Genomic DNA, 21,558 nt, shown 5'->3' on the forward strand with positions numbered 1-21,558 from the left:
TGGGGAATGAAAAAGTGGTTTTCATCAGTAAAAATACCTTCTTCCAATCTTCAGTACTCCAGTATTTTATTGTCTTGTCATGACAAGCGATTCTTTTTTCTTTTTAGTAATGTTTGGGCAGCTTTTATATATATATATATATATATATATATATATATATATATATATATATATATATATATATATATATATATATACACACACACACACACACACACACACACATATATATATACACACACACACACACACACACATACATACATTCATATATTTATTTATTTATACTTATATTGCATTGTAGATGAATAAATTTCAGCCCATCCTGCTACCAGGTTACTCTGAAGGTCTTTGCTTGTTTCTGAGGCTGTTTAGCAGCAATAGTTTGTTGGTTCTTGTTGGTGTTTTTTTACTGAACTTTTCTTTTCAGTTAGGTGTGACTGATCCTGTTTCATCTTGAGCTTGAATGATCCTTTAAATGCCCACTAATAACTTGGGCCATATCTTTAATAGTGATTGAAAAGTGCTCCATTTTAAAAAGAGCTACAACTTTGGCGTGCTTCTTTGTAGTAATATCCATTCCTAAAGACCACAAAATTAAAGAGACAACAAAAGAGCGCAGTGGAACCCATTTGTATGGCCCGAAATCCAACACCAGACTAACAGAAATTTAGCTAAACGTTGGAGAATCAGCACAGTCCAGTTTCATCTGGTCAATGTTCCAGCCAGCCTAGTGTTATTAGAAACACACGCCTGATCATTGTTATCATATAAAGTCATATCCAAACTATTGCTTGTCTCACATGATCACACACCTCCGTAGGTGACCTGCCTCTAAGATTCTTCCAGCTTTAGGATCTTATGAAAGATGCAAGAAATTGTTGGGTAGGGATTGGATCAATGATCTTATTCTCCAAGCAAACTCCTAAAGGAGAAAACTTTCTCTGTCAATGCAAGTCAGCACCAGCTCTAACATATACAGTCAAAAAGAGTTGCCTAAAGCATGGAGAGGTTATGTGCCTTTCCTAGAGTCACCTGGTCAGTGTGTTTCAGTGGTAAGACTGGAACCCAGGTCTTTCTGATTCCAAGGTCAACTCTCTAGCCACTGTTTGTTTTGTGGAGCATACAAAGAGGTCTAAAATATAATCTTTATCATTGAAGTGTTGGTAACCTAGCTAAGGAGAAGAGACACGTGAACACAAAAAAATTAAATGCCAATGTAAATATATATCACAATGTGATTGAATAAATAATGTAGACAGTTCCTAATTCTGGAGTCCCAAGGAGGGAAAGGGTGGAGAAAGATGGCCTTAGTGAGTCTCACACATTAGATGGCATTAGACTCTGAAGAAACAGCTAGTTGAGGCAGTGAATAGAATACTGGACTTGGAGTCAGAAAGATTCATCTACCTGAGTTCAAATCTGGCCTCAGACACGTAATAGCTGTGTGACCCTGGGCAGGTCACTCAACCCTGTTTGCCTCAGTTGCCTCATCTGTCAAATGAGCTGGAGAAGGAAATGGCAAACCACTCCAGTGTCTTTGCCAAGAAAACTCCAAATGGCATTATGAAGAATCAGACTTGACTGAAAAATGACTCAGCGACAACTCCTCAAGGCGTAGAGTTTACAGCTTCTGGTCACAGTCATTGACTTCCAACCATCCTCACGCTAAAAAGAAACAGTCCCAATCATTGGCCTATAGATCCAAAACAGAAAGATGCTTTCAAGATCAATCAAGTACAACATTCTTAGAGCCCTGGGTACAATGGTAGCAACAACAATCGATCAACAAGCATGTATTAAGTACCCAGGATATGCTAGGCAGTTGAGGGGGCAGAGGGTATGATGAAAGACATAAAGGAAGCAGTGAGTGAGTTGTCCTGGTTTGAATGATGGAAGGTGGTGTGAGCTGGAGGAAGAGCTGTGAACCAATGATTGTACTTTTACCAAAGTTGTCTAGGGACAGCCTCCCTGAGAAATTTGAAAGTGGCCTTCAGAAATGCCTAGCAATTGGTGGATGCCTTCCACTGAGGATTCTCAGGATAACTGAGAGTGTGTGAAGATGGTGAGATGGAAGTGTCTCTAGCCAGTGAGCTTGAGGCTTTGGTGTCTCCCCATAGAGTCACAGAGGGAGTGCCATGTTGACATCTAAGGACAGTATTGAGAAACCATCTCTGAGGCTGTCTCTGGCATATGCCTGAGCTCCCAGTGGTCTCCACCTGGGAAAAGAGAACAGCCAAGATAAAGGTAGGACTCAAATAGGCCGAGTGCTCAGTGTGTGATGGAGATCACCAAGTGTTTGAATGGGAGAGTTGGAATTTGGGCGGGCAAAGAGTCTTTTTTAAAGTGAAGGGAAGACACCAAGGTATCATAGAACTGTAGGTTCTTAGGGCCAGAAGAGATGTGAGAACAAAGACGCTTGGGACTAGAAGGATCCTTGGAGATAATCTAGTCCAAATCCCAGATTTTATAAAGGAGGGAGGCTGAGACCCAAACTCACTGAACTAGTTTATGGTAGATGAAAGATCCCCATTCTAGGGCTGTTTCCATCAGACCATGCAGCCCAGGGTACAGTGAGGAGGCAGGGAAGGGGAATGAAACATTTTCCTATGTTACCTGGTCTCCAGAATCGTTTGATTCAGTGTTTTTTTCTCTAGGGTACCAAGTCCCCTTGCTAGATGGGAGGGTCATGTTACCATAACCAAGCCAGGGTTAAACAAAGGAGCCATTCAGTGGGGGCAGACTGGCCCACTTGCCAGGTTTCTCCATGCTATATTGTTTTCATCACTCACTTTCACTACGGAGGAGGAGGATGGTCATCCAACCTGGTACATATTTGGTGGGGCGGGCTCTGAGGGCTCAGAGAAAGGGGTGTGCTTTGTGAGACTGGGGATTCTTGGGAGTAGGAATGTTGACTTGTAGCCAAAAGACAAACAGGCCACTGGAAGCCCTGGGTCACATTCCAGTTCTGGTTGGGCTTGGGCAGTCCCAGCCCACGGGCCTGGCCTCCTCCTACGGACCTGGGGCCCTTGTTTTCTATTCCACTCCTTTAGTATTTACTCTATGAGGCCTCGTGGCTGTTTATGTTTGTGTCTTACAAGGTTGTTTAACCCTTGGACTGTTATTGGATTTGTCAAGCCCTCCTCACATGTCCAATTTAGAGCTAGAAGGGGCCTCATCTAGTTCTTTCACTTCACATATGAGGGCATCAAGGCCCAGAGGGATTAAGGGACTTGCCCAACATCACACAGCTCATAAATAGAAGAGCTGTGATTTGAACCTTGGTCTTCTGACTTTCCATGGTGCCTCTTGAAGCTGGATGAGCCCTTTCCAGCAAGCTGAAGAGATCCGTACATCTACACCTCAGTGATTGATTTGTGATGGTGGTGGGCTTGTTTTTCAGTCATGTCCAGCTCTTTGTGACCCCATTTGGGGTTTTCTCAGCAAAAACAATGGAGTGGTTTGCCATTTCTTTCTCCAGCTCATTTTACAGATGAGGAAACTGAAGCAAGCAGGGTTAAGTGACTTGCCCAGGGTCACACAGCTAGCAAATATCTGAGGCCAGATTTGAACTCATGAAGATGAGTCTTCTTGACTCTCAGCTCAATACTCTATCCACTGCACCACTTAGCTTCCCAGCTTAGTACTAAGAGTGTGAAATAGGGCCTCTAAAAGCAACTTCTTAGGACAATATCAAGTATTTTATGGAAATATCAATCAGTAAGCATTTGCTAAGTGCCTACTGTATGCCTGACAATGGGATACAAAAAAAGAGGTCCTGTCCTCAAAGAACTTACATCCATTAGGAGAGATGACAGTTAGATCTAGAAATATATACAAAATATTTGTTTTATGATCAAATTTGTGACTTCATCAGAGCCAGAAGCTCCTGGTGAGAAACCCCCCCTGTCAATACAGATGGACTCCCACCCTGCAGCTTATGAAGTCCTGCAGATATGCATGGGAGCACAGAGAAAGTAATAGACTTGCACAGCAGGGTGTGTCCAAGGAAGGATTTGAACTCAGGTCTTTCCAGCTGTCTATCCATTGTGCCAAGCTGCCTTTCTATAGACAGACATATTTATAGAACAAATACCATTAGGTAATGGGGGAGAGGGTCATGAAAGGCTTCATGTAGGTGGTACCTGAATGGAGTTTTGAAGGGAAACTGAGGAGGGAGGGCTTTCCAGCCAGGGTGATGATACAGTAACAGAGATGGAGTGTCCTCCACAAGGAATACGAAGTTAGCTTGACTGGACTCTTCATTAAGTACCAACAAATAAAGCTAAATATACAGTAGAAATTTTGGGGCCTGTGTATTTTGAGCCTTCCCAGGCTGAGAAAAACGTAAGGGAAGGCTCCTTGGGACCCTGCCTGGCCTGCTTGTGCCCTGCCTCACCTGATCACTCTGTTAGTAGGCACTGACTCACTTGCTACCCTGTGGCCTTCTGAGAGCTAACTCCATGGGTTTATTCCTTTCCCTCTTTTATATTTAAATAGGCTCATAAGGAAACGGTATTGATATCTCAGGGTACAATAGAAAGCTCAGTAACCTGGGAGTCCTGAAACCTGAGTTTGCCTAGATTATAGCAAGGCACCAGTGTTTCCACGTATTCTAATGGGAAAGATGGAAAGTTATGGAGCCCACAGAACTGGACAATCAGAAGGATTCAGAGTTGCTTGAATGGCTGGACTTCAAGTTCAGAATGAATGGATCAATGTCAACTTGGAAAGTCTCCAGTGGTGTACCCTAGGGATCTGTGCTTGGTCCTGTGCTATGTAAGATATTTATCAGTGCACTGAATGAAGGCAGAGGTGTTCTGCATATCAAGGTTAGCAAACACACAGTCAGGATCACAAAAGCCTTGACCCTAGAACAATAAAATGAAATTTAGTGTGCATAAAATATGCATAAAAATAAAATTTAGTATGCAGAAGACTTACCTTTAGGTTATTTTTTTTTTTAATCTGGCTTATAAAGGCAAAAGAAAAAATGAGAGGAGTGGCAAGGCGCCCCTCATCTGAAGAGGTTTGAGTGTATGGCAAGCTCCCTAGGAGTCAGCCAAAAAAATGAGTGTGATCTGAGACTTTATTAAGAGAGGCCTGGGGCCACAGCTAGGGAGGTGAATAACCTGCTGTTCCCTGCCTTAGGTTCTGGAGTATTGGATGCAGTTCTCACTATGTAATAGTGGGTAGACCCTTGGACCTGGAGTCAGGAAGATCTGAATTAAAATTCAGCCTCAGATACTTACTACCCTTACCTAAGCAAGTCACTTCATCGATGCTTGTCTCAGTTTCCTCATCTGGAAGATAATAGCACCTATCTCCTAGGATTGATGTGACAATAGAAGAGAATAATGAGAAAGGGCTTAGCCCAGTGCCTAGAACATAGTAGGCACCTTAACAATACTCATTTCCTTCCTTCCTTTGTTTTGGGCATCCCCATTTTAGAAAGGACATCAGTAAAGCCGGCCAGTAATAAATCCATTCAGAGGAGGATATGTCAAAGGGCTTTGATTTCAGGCCATAGGAAAGTCAGTCCAGGACCTGGGATTTTAGCTTTAAGAGAGAAGGCTTAGTGTGGATCCACTGGGAGGACCATCCCAGAGAAGGGAGTGCTCTGCTTAGCCTCAGAAAGCAGAACTAGGAGAGATGGGTAAAAGTGACTGTCTATCAGTCAGTAAGCAAGTGTTTATTAAGTGGGTACTACGTGCCACGTCCAATGCTAAGCTCAGAGAACTTACATTCTAATGGTGCAGACCACATATACAAGGAAACTGAAAGTGGGGGAGGATGGAGAAAAGAAGGTAGTGACTAGGGGAGCTTGATGGAGAAGTCTGGAAAAGGGAAATCTGGTTGGGAGGAGCTGGCCAATCAGAGGAAGGGGCCCCAGGGGCAGAGTACTGATGAGGTGTGAATTCCCAGATGAAGATATGACAGAGATATTATGGAGACACCAGAGGAGCAGAGCCTGAAAGAAGCTTCTTTGAAGGGAATGCTCAGAGTTTAGCAGTGAAGGGCCTCAGAGGCTCTCTGCCCACCATTTTACAAATGAGGAAACTGAGGCCTAGAAAGGTTAAACACCCTATGCAAGGTCACACAGGTAGTTAATGCCAGATGGAGGAATCAAAGAGAAATGGGCTATAGGCTGTATAAAAACAGGGTATAGAAATATATAAAAATAGAGTCCCTTGGAAACTTGCTGTGGTCAGCACTGGGAGAGAGGACCCTGCTCTCTCTAACACTGATATGTCGGCATCAGAGAAACCGCTGGACCCAAACTTGTTTTCCCTTTACTTGTTGTTTTTTTAATCATCCAGCAAAATTCCTTGCATTTCTGTGTAAAAATGCAGAGGCTGCCTAGGATAGTGCATGGAAAGAACGCTGGATGAGACAGGAGTCCCAAGCTTGATTCCAAGCCAGGGTGCTTTTTTTAAAGGCATTTTATAGAGGCCTTTTGTCTTCAAAGCACATTCTTTTCCCACCCCTACCTCCTCCAGACTGAACCCTCCCTTATTACAAAGGAAAACAATTAAGCAAAACTGTCCAATATAGAGACCACATCTGATAATGTCAACAGTATTTTGCCCTGGTGGCCCCCCACAAGGAGGGCCAGGAGAAAGAAGGTATCTTTTGTTATTTCTTTTCAAGAACTTTCATTAGTTTTTCTATTGATCAGCATTCAACTTCCTTTTAGTGATCTGTTCACATACTGGTGCTTACTATTTGTGTGATTGCACAGATTTCCCCGCTCTGAGCCCCAGTTTCCCTATTTGGAAAACAGGGAGAATAGTATCTGTACCACACACCCCACAAGACGGTTATGAGGGGAAAGCTCTGTAATGCTTGAAATGCAGCACATTGCGATGCCATACTGGATTTTAGAGTCAGAAGACCTGGGTGCAATTTCTTTCGCTGCTATTTTCTTCTTATGTGGCCTTGGGCAAGTCTCTAACCTCTCTGTGTCTCAGTTTCCTCATCTGTAAAGGGGGTGGTTGGACTAGTTGACCTCTGAGGTCCCTTTGAGCTCTAAATCTGTGGTGTTCCCCAGAACAGAAAAGCTTCCAGAAGCCTTCAAGTCAAGACAAGTCAACAGGTATTTATTAAGCACCTACTATGTGCCAGGCACATCGTGTACTAAGCACTAGATAAGCAAAGTTCTCTGGGTTATACAATAGGAGAAACTAAAGCAGAAATAAGAATCTAGGATTCCGTGTCTTGATTCTGTCTTTTTTAATTTATATGTTTATTCCTTTTGGGGAACATTTGTTTTCTCTCCTAAAACTGAACAGTTATTTAAAAAAAAAAAAACCTCATAACAAATACACATAGTTCAAGAAAACAAATTCCCCCATTGACCATGTCCAGAGATAGACTGTCTTTTAAATCCATGACATTTTTCTTCAGGAAGACATGGCATCAGGATATATCATCGCCTTGACCAGGGTTCTGAAGTCTTTCAAATTGCTTTTCATCTAGTTCTGAGATTCTGAGGTTCATTTAGATTCATCATAGATGCAAACCTGTGGAAGCAAGACCATGGCATTCAAAGCCTAGCACAATCTGATACCCCTTGTTTTTACCGGCCTTCACTTATATTATTTCATTCCATATACAGTAAATTGTAGCCATATTGAACTGTTGATTGCCAGCCAAACATACCCTGTATTTTTCTGCCTCCATGCCTTTGTTCATGCTGTTACCCCACCCCCACCTCAGAATGTTGTCCCTTTCCCTTTCTGCTTTTTTGAATTCTTTCTGGATCTTGAAAGCCCATCTGAGTTATGGTATGTAGAAAGAACAAGGAATCTGGAGTCAGAAGACATCGGTTTGAATCTTCCGTGTTATACTGTCCTGCCCTTTCATTTCTGTAGGCCTCAGTTTCCTCTAAAAAAATAAATTAAATTTTAAAATCCTGGATTCAGCTAAAGGAAATCTAAGTTCTTCTCCCCTCTGGGAAAAATCCATGATCCTATGAAATGGCATTGCTTCCAGAAAGCTTTTCCTGATTCCTACAGTCAGTGACAATCCCCAGACTTGCCTCACGTAGTACTTTGCACCTGTTAGGTGTACATTATAGTTACCACCTTCACTGATGACTTGCCCATATCACAGAGGGCAACTAGGTGGCTCAGTGGATAGAGCATCAGGCCTCAAGTCAGGAAGACCTGAATTCCAATCCATATATTAGCTGGGTGATCCTGGGCAAGTCACTTAACCCTGTTTGCCTCAGTTTCCTCATCTGTAAAATGAGTTGGAGAAGGAAATGGCAAACCACTCCAGCATCTCTGCCAAGAAAACACCAAATAGGTCACTATGAGTCAGAGTCAACTGAACAACAACCACCCCCACCTTATCACAGAATCTCTGAATTAGAAGAGACCTGGAAGGGAAGTGAGGGAATCATCTCATCTAAGCCAGGCCCTGAGAAAGGATTTCCCCTCACTATATCTGATGAGTGGACAATTCAGCCTTTGCTGCAAGGGAGCAGTGAAGGGCAGCCCACTTCTCTCATGGACAGCTCTCATCCTCTGATGTCAAACCTGAATTTACCGCTCTATGCCTTCCAACCATTGCTCCTTGTTTCTGTTTTCAGGGGACAAGCAGATGAAGTCTAATCCTTCTTTCCTAGAATAGTCTCTCAAATACTACTGTCTTTACCCACCAGAGTTTTCCAAGTTGTAGGAGGAGGGATGTAATCACAGCTTACTGCTTTATAAGCCCCATGAGGGCAGGGATTATGTTTGACTTAAATTTTGTATCTCTTGATAAAATGGATGCTCATCAAGGAAGGGGTTGTATCTTTGTATCCCTGGCACCTTGTAGGTTAATAAGTGGTTAATAAGTAGGTTAATAATCTATGGATTGATGGATTGCTCTCCTCCAGCACTTAGCATTGGAATGAGTGTTGAATTTAAAACTTTCATGGTGCCGGGCCTAGCACTTACGGTGTAAGAAACACTGGGTCAATATTTGTTGATATTTGCTTTCAGGAAATGACACCTACCTGGGTGTTCATGAGAAATCAAAGAGGTCAGCTTTGAAGCTCAAGCTTAAAGGGAGGTCTGCGTTTTTTAACTTGTTTTCTTTTCTTTGTAGACAAGACAAGATGACCACTGTGGCCCCGTTGGGAGGTGCCACCTTTCCAGGAAATGAGACCGCGATGTCCACAGAAGACTTCCTCTATAAGAGTAAGGACTGGTGACTGAGTGCCAGGGGCTGGGCCAGAAAATAGCTGCTGGAATGGAGGTGGAGGCTGTTGTGTTGGGGGTTCTCTAGAAGGGTGGCTGTGGGCTAAGCCAAGAGGCAAGGCATTCCAAGCAGGTAGTCATTCATTCATTCATTCTTTGAATAAACATTTATTGAGCGCCTATAGTATATTGAGCCAGGTACTCAGCACTAGAAGAGATATCAAGTTTACATCATGGAACTGGTAGCAGGAAAAGACACTCACCTATGGCTGCATTACATCATATTATATGATAAGGGCTCAGGGATATGCTAGAGCTGGCTTGGGAAAGAAAATTGGGCAAATAATACAAATGAGGGAAGGCTCGGTTTATTGTGTGATTGACTGTCCAACCTTAAGAAAGTGGGGGGGGGGGGGCAGCTAGATGGCACAGTGGATATAGCACCAACTCTGAAGTCAGGAGGACCTGAGTTCAAATCCAGCCTCAGTTGTGTGACCCTGGATAAGTTACTTACCCTTGATTGCCTCCAAAAAAAAAAAAGAAAGAAAGAAAGATATAAAAGAAAGTGGTGGGGATAATATAAACTTAGAAATGTATATGGCATTTTGGGGAGAACCAGTCATTAAACATTTACTAGTACACCACCATAAGTGTATAAGGAGAGACAGCTTTGGAGTCAAGAAGACCCAAGTTCAAATGTGACACGTATTAGCTCTTTGACCTCTGTCAATCAATAAACATTATTAAGTACCTACTGTGTGCCAGGCACTGTGCTGGACAACCAACAGTCCCTTGGGCCACTCTAAAACTAAAACTTATCGAAGAGTCTCTGATCTACATCAGTGGAGGGAGTTTCCAAATTAGAAGCTTCCCATGGGAATGAATTCACAGGTGTAGTCCTAAAAAAAGCTAATAAAAGAGGTGAATCAAGTGCCACAAAGGTGAGGTCTTAGGACAAAGGTTGTTGTTGACAGGGAAGATCAGGGAAGGCTTCATGGAGGAGGCAGCATTTGAGCTGTACTCTAAAGGATGGATTCTAGGCAAAGGGACAGCATGAACACATGAACGCAGAAACAGGAAAGTTCAGAGCAGAGAGCAGTCCACTTTGGCTGATGACAATAATAACAACAATGGAAAATTATTATACATAATGTATAAATTATATATTTTTATGTATGATTATATAATAGAGAATAATAATAGCTAGCAATTAATCTTCAGTAAACATTTACTAAGCACCTACTATGTGTCATGTGTTGTGCTAGGCATTTTATAAATATCTTATGTGATCTTCACAACATTGCTGGGGGGAGGTAGGTGCTATTATTATCCCCATTTTACAGATGTGAAAACTGAGGTAGGTGGGGATTAAGTGACTTGCCCAGGGTCACAAAACTAGTAAGGTCCGAGGCTGGATTTGAATTTGTGTCTTTCTGACTCCAGATCTAGTGCTCTATCCACTACACCACCTAGCTGACTCCATTAACTCACAAGAGTCACTCAAGATTTTGTCAGATGCTTCACAGAAATATAACTATGCTATAGCTACAGTATCTCCTGGTCTTGTCTTGTGTTTGTCCTTCGTTCTTGAAGAGGACCATGACATCAAGATGGTGACATGACTTGCAGTTGACTTTGTTTTGAGTGAGGGAGGGCTGTGCAAGGTCACCAACCTCCCTTTCTCCTCCAGAGTCATCTGGATCCAGTGGCCTGATATTCATCAGGATGACTGGAGATGGCTCAGGATGCAGTGGGAGACCCTGGTCCATTCAGGCTAAAGTCTTATCACATTCTCACTTTGAGTGAGATATGCTCATTCAATGAATAGGCTTCTTTAAGTTACTCAAGTGATGGCCCCTTTAATAAAAAAACAATGAAACTGGTAGGGGAAGACCCTCAGGGTTCCTGGATAAAAGAGAAACAATTACTATTTAGTTATTACATAATATATTATATCTCCTGGTCTAGTGATCCTGTCAATATGAGAAGTGATTCAAGTATGGCATGACCTATTCTGGATCAAGTTGCTTTGGCCTCTTGGAGCACTCACAAACCTTGTTGAAAAAGTGTCCTAGAATTTTGCCGGGAACTAGAGGCTAAGCTTCATTGGGCTAAGATTTGCACTCTCCCTAGTTCTTTATTTTGTTTAACTTGGGGACCACGGTTGCTGCCATCAGATCGATCCATGGCTCCTCTCCCATTCTCCAGGGTCCTTCAGAGATCACCAGCCAATCACCAATCAGTCATCCCATTCGCTAATTCCTTAACTGTCTTAGTAGCTAGTACACCTTGGCCCAGTGGACATGGGCTCATGGAGGATGATTGGATGATCTCTTCCTGTGCCCTCACTCATCCTTGGTTTCCGTTCCCTGGGTACCATTTTTATTCTATCCATCCAGTTAGTCCAATTCTAAAATGTGTTTTCCCTGGTAAAGAAAATTGTGGGAAAAGAAGAGTTGGGCAATTCTACCTTCTCTCCCTTGTCCGTTATCCCATACACTTCCAAGGAGTGATTTTTATCACATTATCTGACCCTCGTTTTCCCCCAACATATCTATTAACAACAATAGCTAAAGATTGCCCTTTGCAGTCATCAACAGCCCTAGCTCCTTCTGGGATATTGCTACTCTTAGGAATTCATCCTCACTTGGCTGTCCTTGCTTCTGTATTATAACCAGATGTGTGTATTTGACCAAAAAGATTCCTGACTTTCCCTGAGAGTCCACAGTGGCCCAGAGAAAACAGATGTCACAAATGACCATCTTCAAACTTTTTGAAGGAGCTATGAAGATGGATTTACGGAAATACCTGGAATTTTACTCCACAGCCATTTTTGGACAGTCTTTCCCCAAGCTTGGGAGGATGTTGGGAAGAGGAGTTAGTTCTGTTATGGAGTCAGTAACCAGCGATTTCAGGAAGGTATATTTCACCTCCCACGTGGGGACCAAGCTTCATTTATCTTCCATACTTTTCCAGCATTGAGCATATGGATTTATAATTAGTAATTATTGAATGAACAAAATGAATGTAACAGGGAGCAGCATGAGTAAGGTCTGGAGGTGGGAAAACTTAAAATGTATTCTGGGGAAGAGACCAGTCCAGTTTGGCCAGAGCTTTGACCATGTGGGGACAAAGCTAGAAAAAGGGGAGGAACTCTGTGCTGGAGGCAGCAGAGTATGGGTGAAAGGCAACAGGAGACCATGGTTCCAGTCCTGGTTCTGCTGATCAGTGGCTTCTCATTGCCTTCTCTCTTTGCCTTGAGGCAGGTTCAGGAGCCATTGTAGCGGCCATCGTGATTGGTGTCATCATCATCTTCACCGTGGTGCTCATCTTGCTCAAAATGTACAACAGGTACCCATGGGGATGTCACAGAATGGGAGGTATCCCAGAGACTGTCTAATTTGCCCCATACCTGAAAAGACTTATTTCCTGCATGGTGACCCCAACAAGTGGCCATTTAGTATTTGTTTAGAGTGATCTATGAGGGAAAAGTCACTATGTCCTGAGGTTGGGAGTTGGGAGTGGGGGCTGGAGGGCTGGAAGGGTGGGGTAGGGTGGGAATGAAGACATCCTGATGTGGGGGTGGGGGGAGATGGAACAGGGCCAGGAGGGGAATGAAGGTTGGCTTAGGCCCCTCCACAAAATGGAGGTCCCAGGTGGATCTCTTCAGTGGGAAAGGAGGTGGGCCTTAGATTAAGAAGGTTGCAAGAGTGGTTAAATGTTCTAGAGTGAGGAGACTTTAGGTCCTTAGGAAGGTTTCAGGATGATATAGAGGCATGGTTTTGAAGTCAAGAATACAACTGGAAAGAAATGAAAGCTGACTTTAGTCCCTCCACAAAACAGAGGCCCCCAGGAGGAACTCACCAATGGGAAAGATTAAAAATTTTGCCATCACCATTCCAAATTTTAATGCCCTGGGACAAAGCACCAGTCATCATATCCTAGTTTCTGGCATCACCATTAAGCAGGACCTGTCTGTGCTTCTTAGAATTTGTCTGTTTTCCTGCCAGAGGATCTAATGAATGAAAAAGTCTCAGAACCAGGGCAACTAGCCGAGGAATACATAGATATTTCTGTTCTCTGAGTAGCATTTTATAGGCATACAAGCACTTCCTATTGCAGAGACCAGCAGCTAGGAAGTACAGTGGAAAGAGCACTGGGTCCAGAGTCAGGAAGACTCATCTTCCTTAGTTCACATCTGACCTCAGACACCTACTAACTGTGTGACCCTGAACAAGTCATTTAACTCTGGTTGCCTCAGTTTCCTCATTTGTAATATGGGTATAATAATAGCATCTACCTCAAAGCATTGTTGTGAGGACCAAGTGAGACAATATTTGTAAAGCACCTAGCACAGTGCTTGGAACATAGTAAATACTACATAGATATTAGTTCTCCTTCTACTTCTCCTTTTTCTTCCTCCTCTTTCTCCCTTCTCCTCCTCCCTGCTCTCTTCTCTTTCTTCCCCTTCCTCCTCCTCCTTCCTCCCTCTCGCTCTTCCTTCTTTCTCCTCCTCCTCGTTTTATTTTATCCATTTAAAAACCTTCTTGGGAGGGGATAATAGAAGGGAGGACAGACTGGAGGAAGGAGGGGATGGGGTGCATGCTGTCCTGGGGTGGGAAGAGATGGGGAGAAAATTTTGAATTCAAATTCTTGTGGAAGTGAATATTGAAAACTGAAAATAAATTAATTATATATTTAAAAAATAAAATGGGAAAAAAAGCCTTCTTCTGAGCAGGGGCCCCAGGCTTCCCCAGACTTCTACCAGTTAATACCAAGACTAGATGAACTCTGTTTCTTTCTAGTATTTACACACATAGGCTCATGGGATAATAATACATACTTAGTACTGATATTTGTTTAGCACTTCAGGGACTGAGAACTGGAAATAACCTTAGAGAGCATCATGTGCACGCACACACGCACACACACACACACACACACACACACACATGCACACACACATTTTACAGATGAGGAAACTGAGGTTTAGAAAGGTGAAGTGACTTTCTCAAGACCGCTCATGGTATAAATAACCAAACTAAGATTTAAATCCAATCCTACTAACTCTCTGAGCCTATCACGTAACTGGTTGTAGTGCCAATGCAATATTCATAGCGCTTATAGAGGCTGTGAATATGATGGTATAATTCTGATTCGCAAAAATAGAACAGACTCTCCACGTGGAGGACAGAACTAAAACATTTATTTAAACACCAGAAAGCCAAATCCTTCATAGCAACAAAGAAATCTATTCATGATAACAGTGTAGGGGGCACCACTATCCCTAAGCCTTTCCTCTGCTAGGGCCTTCCCACAAACAAACACTCACAGCTCACTGCCTGCTTCCTCTCTCTCCCTCAACTCTAACTCCTCTGTCCAACTTTCTCTCAGCTCTGCTTCACCCTTCTTGCTCCACCCCATCTTGTTCCACCCCTTCTTGCTTCACCTATTTGGCAAGCTCCTCTCACTACAGACTCCTGTGACTCAGGTTTCCATGTGACTCAGGGAGGTCACATAGGCCTATTAATGGATAAGAAAGATCTTCCCATTATGCAAAAATACACTAACAATATACTGGTACAGGGGAACAATTAATGGGGTTCTTTTTTTACAAGTTTTTAATTTTATGCTCTGCTGACATCCTCTGTAGCCTCTGTTGTGAATCCTTATACTGTACAACAGAAACCACTTACATGTTGTTTGTTACAGAAAAATGAGAATGAGACGGGAATTGGAACCCAAGAGCCCCAAGCCCACTTCCCCAGCATCTTCCACGGGCCAGCCTGGCAACAACAGCTTCAGCCAACCCACCACCGTCACATTCATTCCTGTTGACATCCACATGGAGAGTCGATGACCAGAGAAGGTCTCTCAGGGCTCCTCAGCCAGATCTCCTGTCCATTCAGAGGGCCCTCACTGAGAAGAAGGATAACAAAGAGCCAGATTCCTGGCAGAGTCTGTGTCAAGCTGATGATGGCATTTCTGTATGGGATTGGAGTTGAGAACAAACCCTAACCATCTCTTTTTCCCCCTAGTTTAAAAACCTAAGTAACTCTTGTGGGTCCCCTAACATTGACACAGTGGCAAACTATGTCAGATGTGTATTAACATTTATGTTCTCCTTTCTCCCTGATCTCTGTAGCTGGTTCAAAGGTATAATGAATCTTAGAAGACTGGAGGCAGAAGGGACTTTAGACTATACAGTGATAGAATGTAGAAGACCTGATCCATTTTCTTGGATGACAGACCATCAGAACTGAAAAGAGCATCTGGAAAAGCTCTTAGAACAGAGAGTGGCAGAACTGGGTGGGGCAGGAACCTTAGAAAACAATCTAAGAGCTAGAAGAGAACTTAAATGGAGAATTTTAAAACAATGACATTGCTGAATGAAACCTGGGAGACAAGCCAGCCCAACCCTCTTATTTTATAGACAAGAGTCATGGGATCATAGACCCGTAGAGCTGGGAAGGACTTCAATGGGCTATCTGCTCCACCCATCTCTTTTTATAGATAAGAAAACTGAGGTGGAGGAAGGTTAAGTGACTTGTCCCACAAGAAAATGAGGTCTAGAGAAGACCACAAGATGAGTTTGAGTTTCTGGCTGAGCCAGGACAGAAACAATTAAATTATTTCAAATGCTGGATGCAGGATGATAGAAACCCATGAAAGGGGCATCTGTCCAAGTGCTTCATCTAGGCATGTGTAGTTTGCAAATTAAACCATTTTTTCCTAGGAACTCTGTGATCAGGGAATGGGCTGTGGGCCTGGGCTAATTAAATAAAATATACTGCCTCCTCCCCAGGTAAATTGTGTCAGTGGACAGAAGGCAGCAAACCCAAATGTGAGGCACCCCCAACTCCATATCTGGAGACAGCATCAACAGGGGAGACGAGTTGATAAAATAGCTTTCTCCTGAGCTCAGGACCAGAATCCCAACATCTGTGTCTGCCAGAGTATGTGTCTTCTTTAAACAGAGCTAGAGAACTGAGACAGGCTCTCCATTTTTCCTCGTTTTGACTGCCATGTTGATACTTCCCCACTTATCACCACATCTTCCCCTATCCCACTTCGTTCTGACCTGTAATACTTGCTCACACTTGTGTAGCATTTTATGGTTTACAAAGTATTTTCCTCAAACCACTGTGAAGATGGGCAGTATGAGTTTTCCTGGCTCCATTTTACAGGTACAGAAACTGAGGTTCAAAGAAGGGCTGAGGCTATACATCTAGTAAATATTTCACCAGGGATTCCAACTTTGGTCACCTGATTCTGGAGTCAAGGCTACTCTATGAGGTAGACTCCCAGGATTCAAGCTGATCTTTCACTGATTATACATCTTGGCTGGGATGGGGGAGCTGCTCCCTGAAACATTATAGAATAAGCACCTTAATCCCATCTATTATTTCTCCAGACCCAACTTTGACATACTGTAGTTCATCATGAGGGTAGTTCCTAGTGATAACAGATCCCAAGCCTGGCATTCAAGCTCTTTACAGGAACACTGGATTTCGGATCCAAGAGTCTGGGGAACCATCCCAGCCCTAGTATTCACTGGCTGTAGGGCCTTAGATAAGTCACTTCCACTCCCCAAGGCTTAATTTTCTTCTGTGTAATGTGAGTTAGTTGGAGTGGATGGTCATATGAGTGGTATCTTGTCCCTGAAGCCCACAATCCTCAGTCTGCTGTGTACAAGATGGCAGCCTCTTGTCCATTATTGTCTAGTAGGAGAATTCACTCCTATTACAAGCTAAGAGAAGCCATGAGACAGGGATTGTGATTATGCCTGGTGCTCAGATGTGTTTATGTCAGTTTTGTCTCCATAAAAAGACGTTAGGGATTATGTCAAAAAGAGAATGTGATAGTTATATGGAGATGGGTTCAAATCCAGCCTCAGACATTTACTAGCTTTTCAACCCTACCTGAGATTTGTCTAAGCCTCAATTCCTTCATCTGTAAAATGGGGATCATAATAGCAATCTCGCTCACAGGGTCATTATAAGGTTCAAATGAGAGAACACCTGTAAAGATCTTGGCAAACTTTGAATTTCTTTAGCAATGGGAGCTGTTATTATGAGGTGGGAGGTATGATGGTTGTAAGTCGATGTTGTTTGATGGCTTGATCAGTCAGCTGCAGCCTCAGGACATTCCTTCCTTTCCACAAATTTCATACAAGAACAAAATCCCAAGCAGAAGCCAAAGATGCAGAATGTCTGGTGTTGACTCAGAATTGCCAACTCCCAAGGAAGCTGAGTAGTGTTTCCCTCAACACCTCACAAAATTAAGGAGTGAAGGCTTCTGACTGGGCCTTGGGTATCCCATCCCACCCACTCCCCTCAGCCTATTCTCCAAAATTGTTACTGCCTAACCTACCAGATGTTAGCTCTTGAGTTTAACCCTGGACCGGGGTAGGGAACCTGCCCTAGACACTCTCTTCTGTCCAGTACAAATGCAAACATTCATTGTTCTCTAACCCCCTTGGTTCTGATCTTGGTGTCCTGGATTGGTGACTGGACTTAGAGTTAGGAAGATCTGAGTTCAAATCCTTACTCAGATACTTACTAGTGTGACTGTGGACCTAAACACTCTGAGCCTCAGTTTCCTCATCTGTAAAATGGAAAGCTATCACCTATCATACCTGCCTTGGAGGACTGTTAATAGGATCAAATGAGATCATTCATGTAACATACTGTGCAAAGCTCTAAATTCTTTATAAATATTAGTTGTTAGTATTTTCCGAAAAGGGCTTTGGAGTGGGAATAATTCTAATGAGGAACGCTATGTAGTCACCCCAGTTTGTTCTAGATTAGGAAGACAGCATAGCATAGGCAATAGTGGATTCAGGAAGACCTGGTTCAAATCCTGCCCCAGACACTTAGTAGCTGTGTGACCCTAGGCAAGTCACTTTACCTCCAACTGCTCTAGACAACTCTCAAAGACTGCAAGATGCAGAGAAGACGCCATCTTGCGTTGTTAAAGGGAATTGCCTCCTCTGGGAGTTCACTTTGTCATGGAAATCAAAGGCCTCTCTATCCCTGCCCCTCTATTGATTGAAAGAGTGGGGTAGAGGGCACAGGAGAAATCAAATGGTGATGATGATGATGATGGGGAAGGTTTGGATAGTGCTTCCTGGTTCCATTGTCCTCATCAGCGTTATCTTCATAAAACTCCTATGAAATAGGAATGGCAAGTAGTAGTGTCATGGTTTTACAGAGCAGGAAACTGAGGCACAGAAAAACCACTTGTTCAGAGGTATATGGTTAGGTGGCAAAGCTGGGACATGACTTCAAGTTCCCTGGTTCTTGAGTCCATTGAGCTATACTGTCTCTTGTATAGCAGAGAGTGTTGCAGGGGAGAGGCAGGACTTTTACCAATTTGTTTTAGATTTTATGTTTAATAAATAAACAACCCAACCCAACCCCCAATTTATTTTTAGTTGAAAATTGTAGGGCTTAGTCTGGGAGAGAGATGAGCTCTTGACTTTTTAAATGTCCTTTCCAAATATACCCCAAATTGGCATTTTTGTCCTGCTATAAAAAAAAAAACCCAGTGCCACAGCTCATTGTGGGTGTACAGTAATCCTACAGCCATGGCCCCAGGATATTTGGGAGGCCCACTCGGGTGTGACTGAACAGTGGGGTCATTGTCACCCTCTCTCTGGGCTCTTTTGTGATGGGCATCCCCCTCATTGAGGGAGGGAGTAGAAAGCCTTGACTCAGCAGTCCTACGGCCAACCCAAGGCGTCTGGCCTGGGGAGAAATGACTTCAATTGACCCTGGGCTGGCCTGGGAGTCCCAGAGACCTGGACTGTGCTAGCCTCACTGTGGATGTGACCTTGGCCATCCGTGAAATCTCAACTTCTCAGTCCTAGAAGGGAACTCGGGCTATCTAGTCCACTTTTTACCTGAACTCAGAATTTTTTCTAACATCCCTAATACAAGCTTATTTTGCCTCTGCTTAAAGCCTTCCAGGAACAGGGAAGCTGCCACCACCTCTCATAGCAGCCTGTTTTCACTTGGGGACAAGTGGAAGTTTCTTTGAAAGCTTTTCTTATATCGAATTGCAATCTGCCTCTCTGCAGTTTCTATCCATTTCTTCAAGCAATGACTGAGGCCAAAAAGGTGTAAGGATGGCATAGAAGAAAAGCACCTGACTTTGAGTTCAGAAGGCTTATGTCTGGTCTCTTCAACTTACTATCTGCATGACCTTGGGCAAGTCAGTTCCCTCTGTGGACCTCACTTCTCTAATCCGTAAAATGAGGTGGTTGGACTAGAATCAGGGTTTCTTAAACTTTTTCCATTCATAACCCCTAGAAGCACTGGACCGGATGACCTCTAAAGGCCTTTTCAGGTCAGATCTAAATTCTCTGCTTACACAGGACAGCCTTTCTTCTGATAACTGAAGACAGCCTTCATGGATGTCCCCTTCCCCAGTCTTCTGTTCTTCAGGATAACGTGACTCATTCCTTCTGTCCTCACATGGCCTGACCTGCAGTCCTCTCACTATAATAACAGATTTCATTTATAGAACATTTTAAAGTTTTCAAAACACTTTACACACCTTAGCCCCATTTTATAGATGAAGGAAATAAGGCTCAGAGAGGTTGTGATTGCATATGGTCATATAGCTAAAAGCAGACACCTAGGAATCCCCTAACTCCAAGTATGGGACTCTTTATTACACCCACCATGATCTTGGTTTTTTTTCTTCCAGGCTTTGTCTCCCTGATCCTCAGTTTCCCCACAAAATGAGGTGGTTGAACTAAGTTAAGCCTAGATCCCTCCTCTCTCCAAAGTTCTATACATGAAATTCTGTTATCCAAATCCAGTCAGAATCATCTAAGCAATTTTCATTTTGCCTAGACTCTTAACATCGTTCTCTGTGTGATACTAATATATTTTAATTTACCTTGGGGGAATTTAAGAACCAACCTTTTAGTTTTTAACAACCTGTAATCTTTTTCTTTCACCCTCCTCACAAGTAATTTGGTCAAGTGAGGGCAGCAGCCTTTATATAATCATTTCCTTGGGCTGGTGGATATTTGCAAGTCTAGTTTAATGGTGGCTGGGATCTGCTAAGACCACCAGCTGAACATTGTTGAGGTATAGGGCTTGATGCCCACCCTGGCGGCTCATCAGGCCAGCTGTGTCCCCTCCCCATGACAGGGTGATTCCAGTAGGAAGGGTGGGAGGATCTTGGCTATTGGAAAATCTGCACTTCCAGGGTCTATCCCTCTCATTGACCAATGAATGGACTTACAATGTGAGTCCCTTCCCCTGTTTCTGCTTTCTGTAAGGATCTTAGTCTGAAGAATATGGAATCTCTCTCTCTCTCTCTCTCTCTCTCTCTCTCTCTCTCTCTCTCTCTCTCTCTTCTCTCTCTCGTCTCTCTCTCGTCTCTCTCTCTCTCTCTCTCTCTCTCTCTCTCTCTCTCTCTCTTGTCTCTCTCTCTTTCTCTCCCCTTTCTCTTTCTCTCCCTCCCTGTCTCCCTCTCTCTCCCCCCCTCCCTCCCCTCTCCCTCTTCCTCTCTCCCAACAGAGGGACCCTTGAGCAAAAGGATCAATTGAGGCAACTAGTAGCCTCTATATGACAGAGGGGGAGGGGGTACCTCTTCAGGTTTTTTTTTGAAGGCAGCAACAGGGTAAGGGACGCCTAACTTTACTTAATTTTTTTTCTAATAAATTTTCATTGGTATCTTTTGTTTTTACATCACCTGTGTTTCACAATATATCCCACCTGCATTCCCTCCCAGAATACTTTCCATTATTACAAAGAATAAAAAAAGGAAAAAACGGTTCATCAAAACCAAATATATCAAAAAAAATCTGAGGTTGTATACAGTGTTCCACATCTATCGCCCCCCACCTTTGCACAGAAATAGGAAGAGTCCTCCTCATAGGACACCTGGTTTTTATCCTTGGGGTGCCCAAAAAGGTCAATTTTAATACTTCCATGTAAGTACTCCCTGTGTCAGTGCAGGTCACCATTTACATCCTTATCTGTGAATTTTACCCATGTCCTCTGATAAATGCTACTTGGAAGACTCATCCAGCACATTGGAGGCCTCTGGATTTTGCAGTGACTCTTGTCTATCAGGTGTATCTGGTGGTATCAGGTGGTCTAACGATTATCCCTCTCCAATCCAATTGCACAAGCATTCGTTAAAGCCAGTCCTTCATTAGGTAATGAGGATACAGAGGTAAAATGGAAATCATTCTGCCCTGGAGAAGCGTCTGTTTCTGCTGGAGAGCTACACTATGTGAACAACTAAATACCTGATCATTTGACTTGGCAGACAGGGACCCCAAACTACTAGGAGAGTCAGAAAAGAGTTCTTGGGGGAGGTTGCAGATGACCTGAATCTTGCC

The 21,558-nt window shown here is 43.3% G+C and overlaps 1 protein-coding gene across 2 annotated transcripts in view; it reads left to right on the top strand.

Annotated features, from left to right (window-relative positions):
• NCMAP (non-compact myelin associated protein) overlaps positions 1 to 20,897 on the top strand; it is a 43,162-nt gene extending 22,265 nt beyond the window's left edge. The window contains exons 2-4 of one of the 2 annotated variants that reach the window (XM_072609331.1): positions 9,100 to 9,191; positions 12,458 to 12,542; positions 14,904 to 20,897. In XM_072609331.1, the coding sequence (XP_072465432.1) occupies positions 9,110 to 9,191; positions 12,458 to 12,542; positions 14,904 to 15,051 (315 nt within the window). In that variant the 5' untranslated portion in view covers positions 9,100 to 9,109 and the 3' untranslated portion in view covers positions 15,052 to 20,897. Of the gene's footprint in view, positions 1 to 9,099; positions 9,192 to 12,453; positions 12,543 to 14,903 lie in introns of both variants that reach the window. The other variant, XM_072609330.1, reaches the window with a different exon arrangement.
• The last annotated feature ends 661 nt before the right edge of the window (positions 20,898 to 21,558 follow it).

This window comes from Notamacropus eugenii, chromosome 5 (assembly GCF_028372415.1).
Source record: "Notamacropus eugenii isolate mMacEug1 chromosome 5, mMacEug1.pri_v2, whole genome shotgun sequence".
NCBI lineage: Eukaryota > Metazoa > Chordata > Mammalia > Diprotodontia > Macropodidae > Notamacropus > Notamacropus eugenii.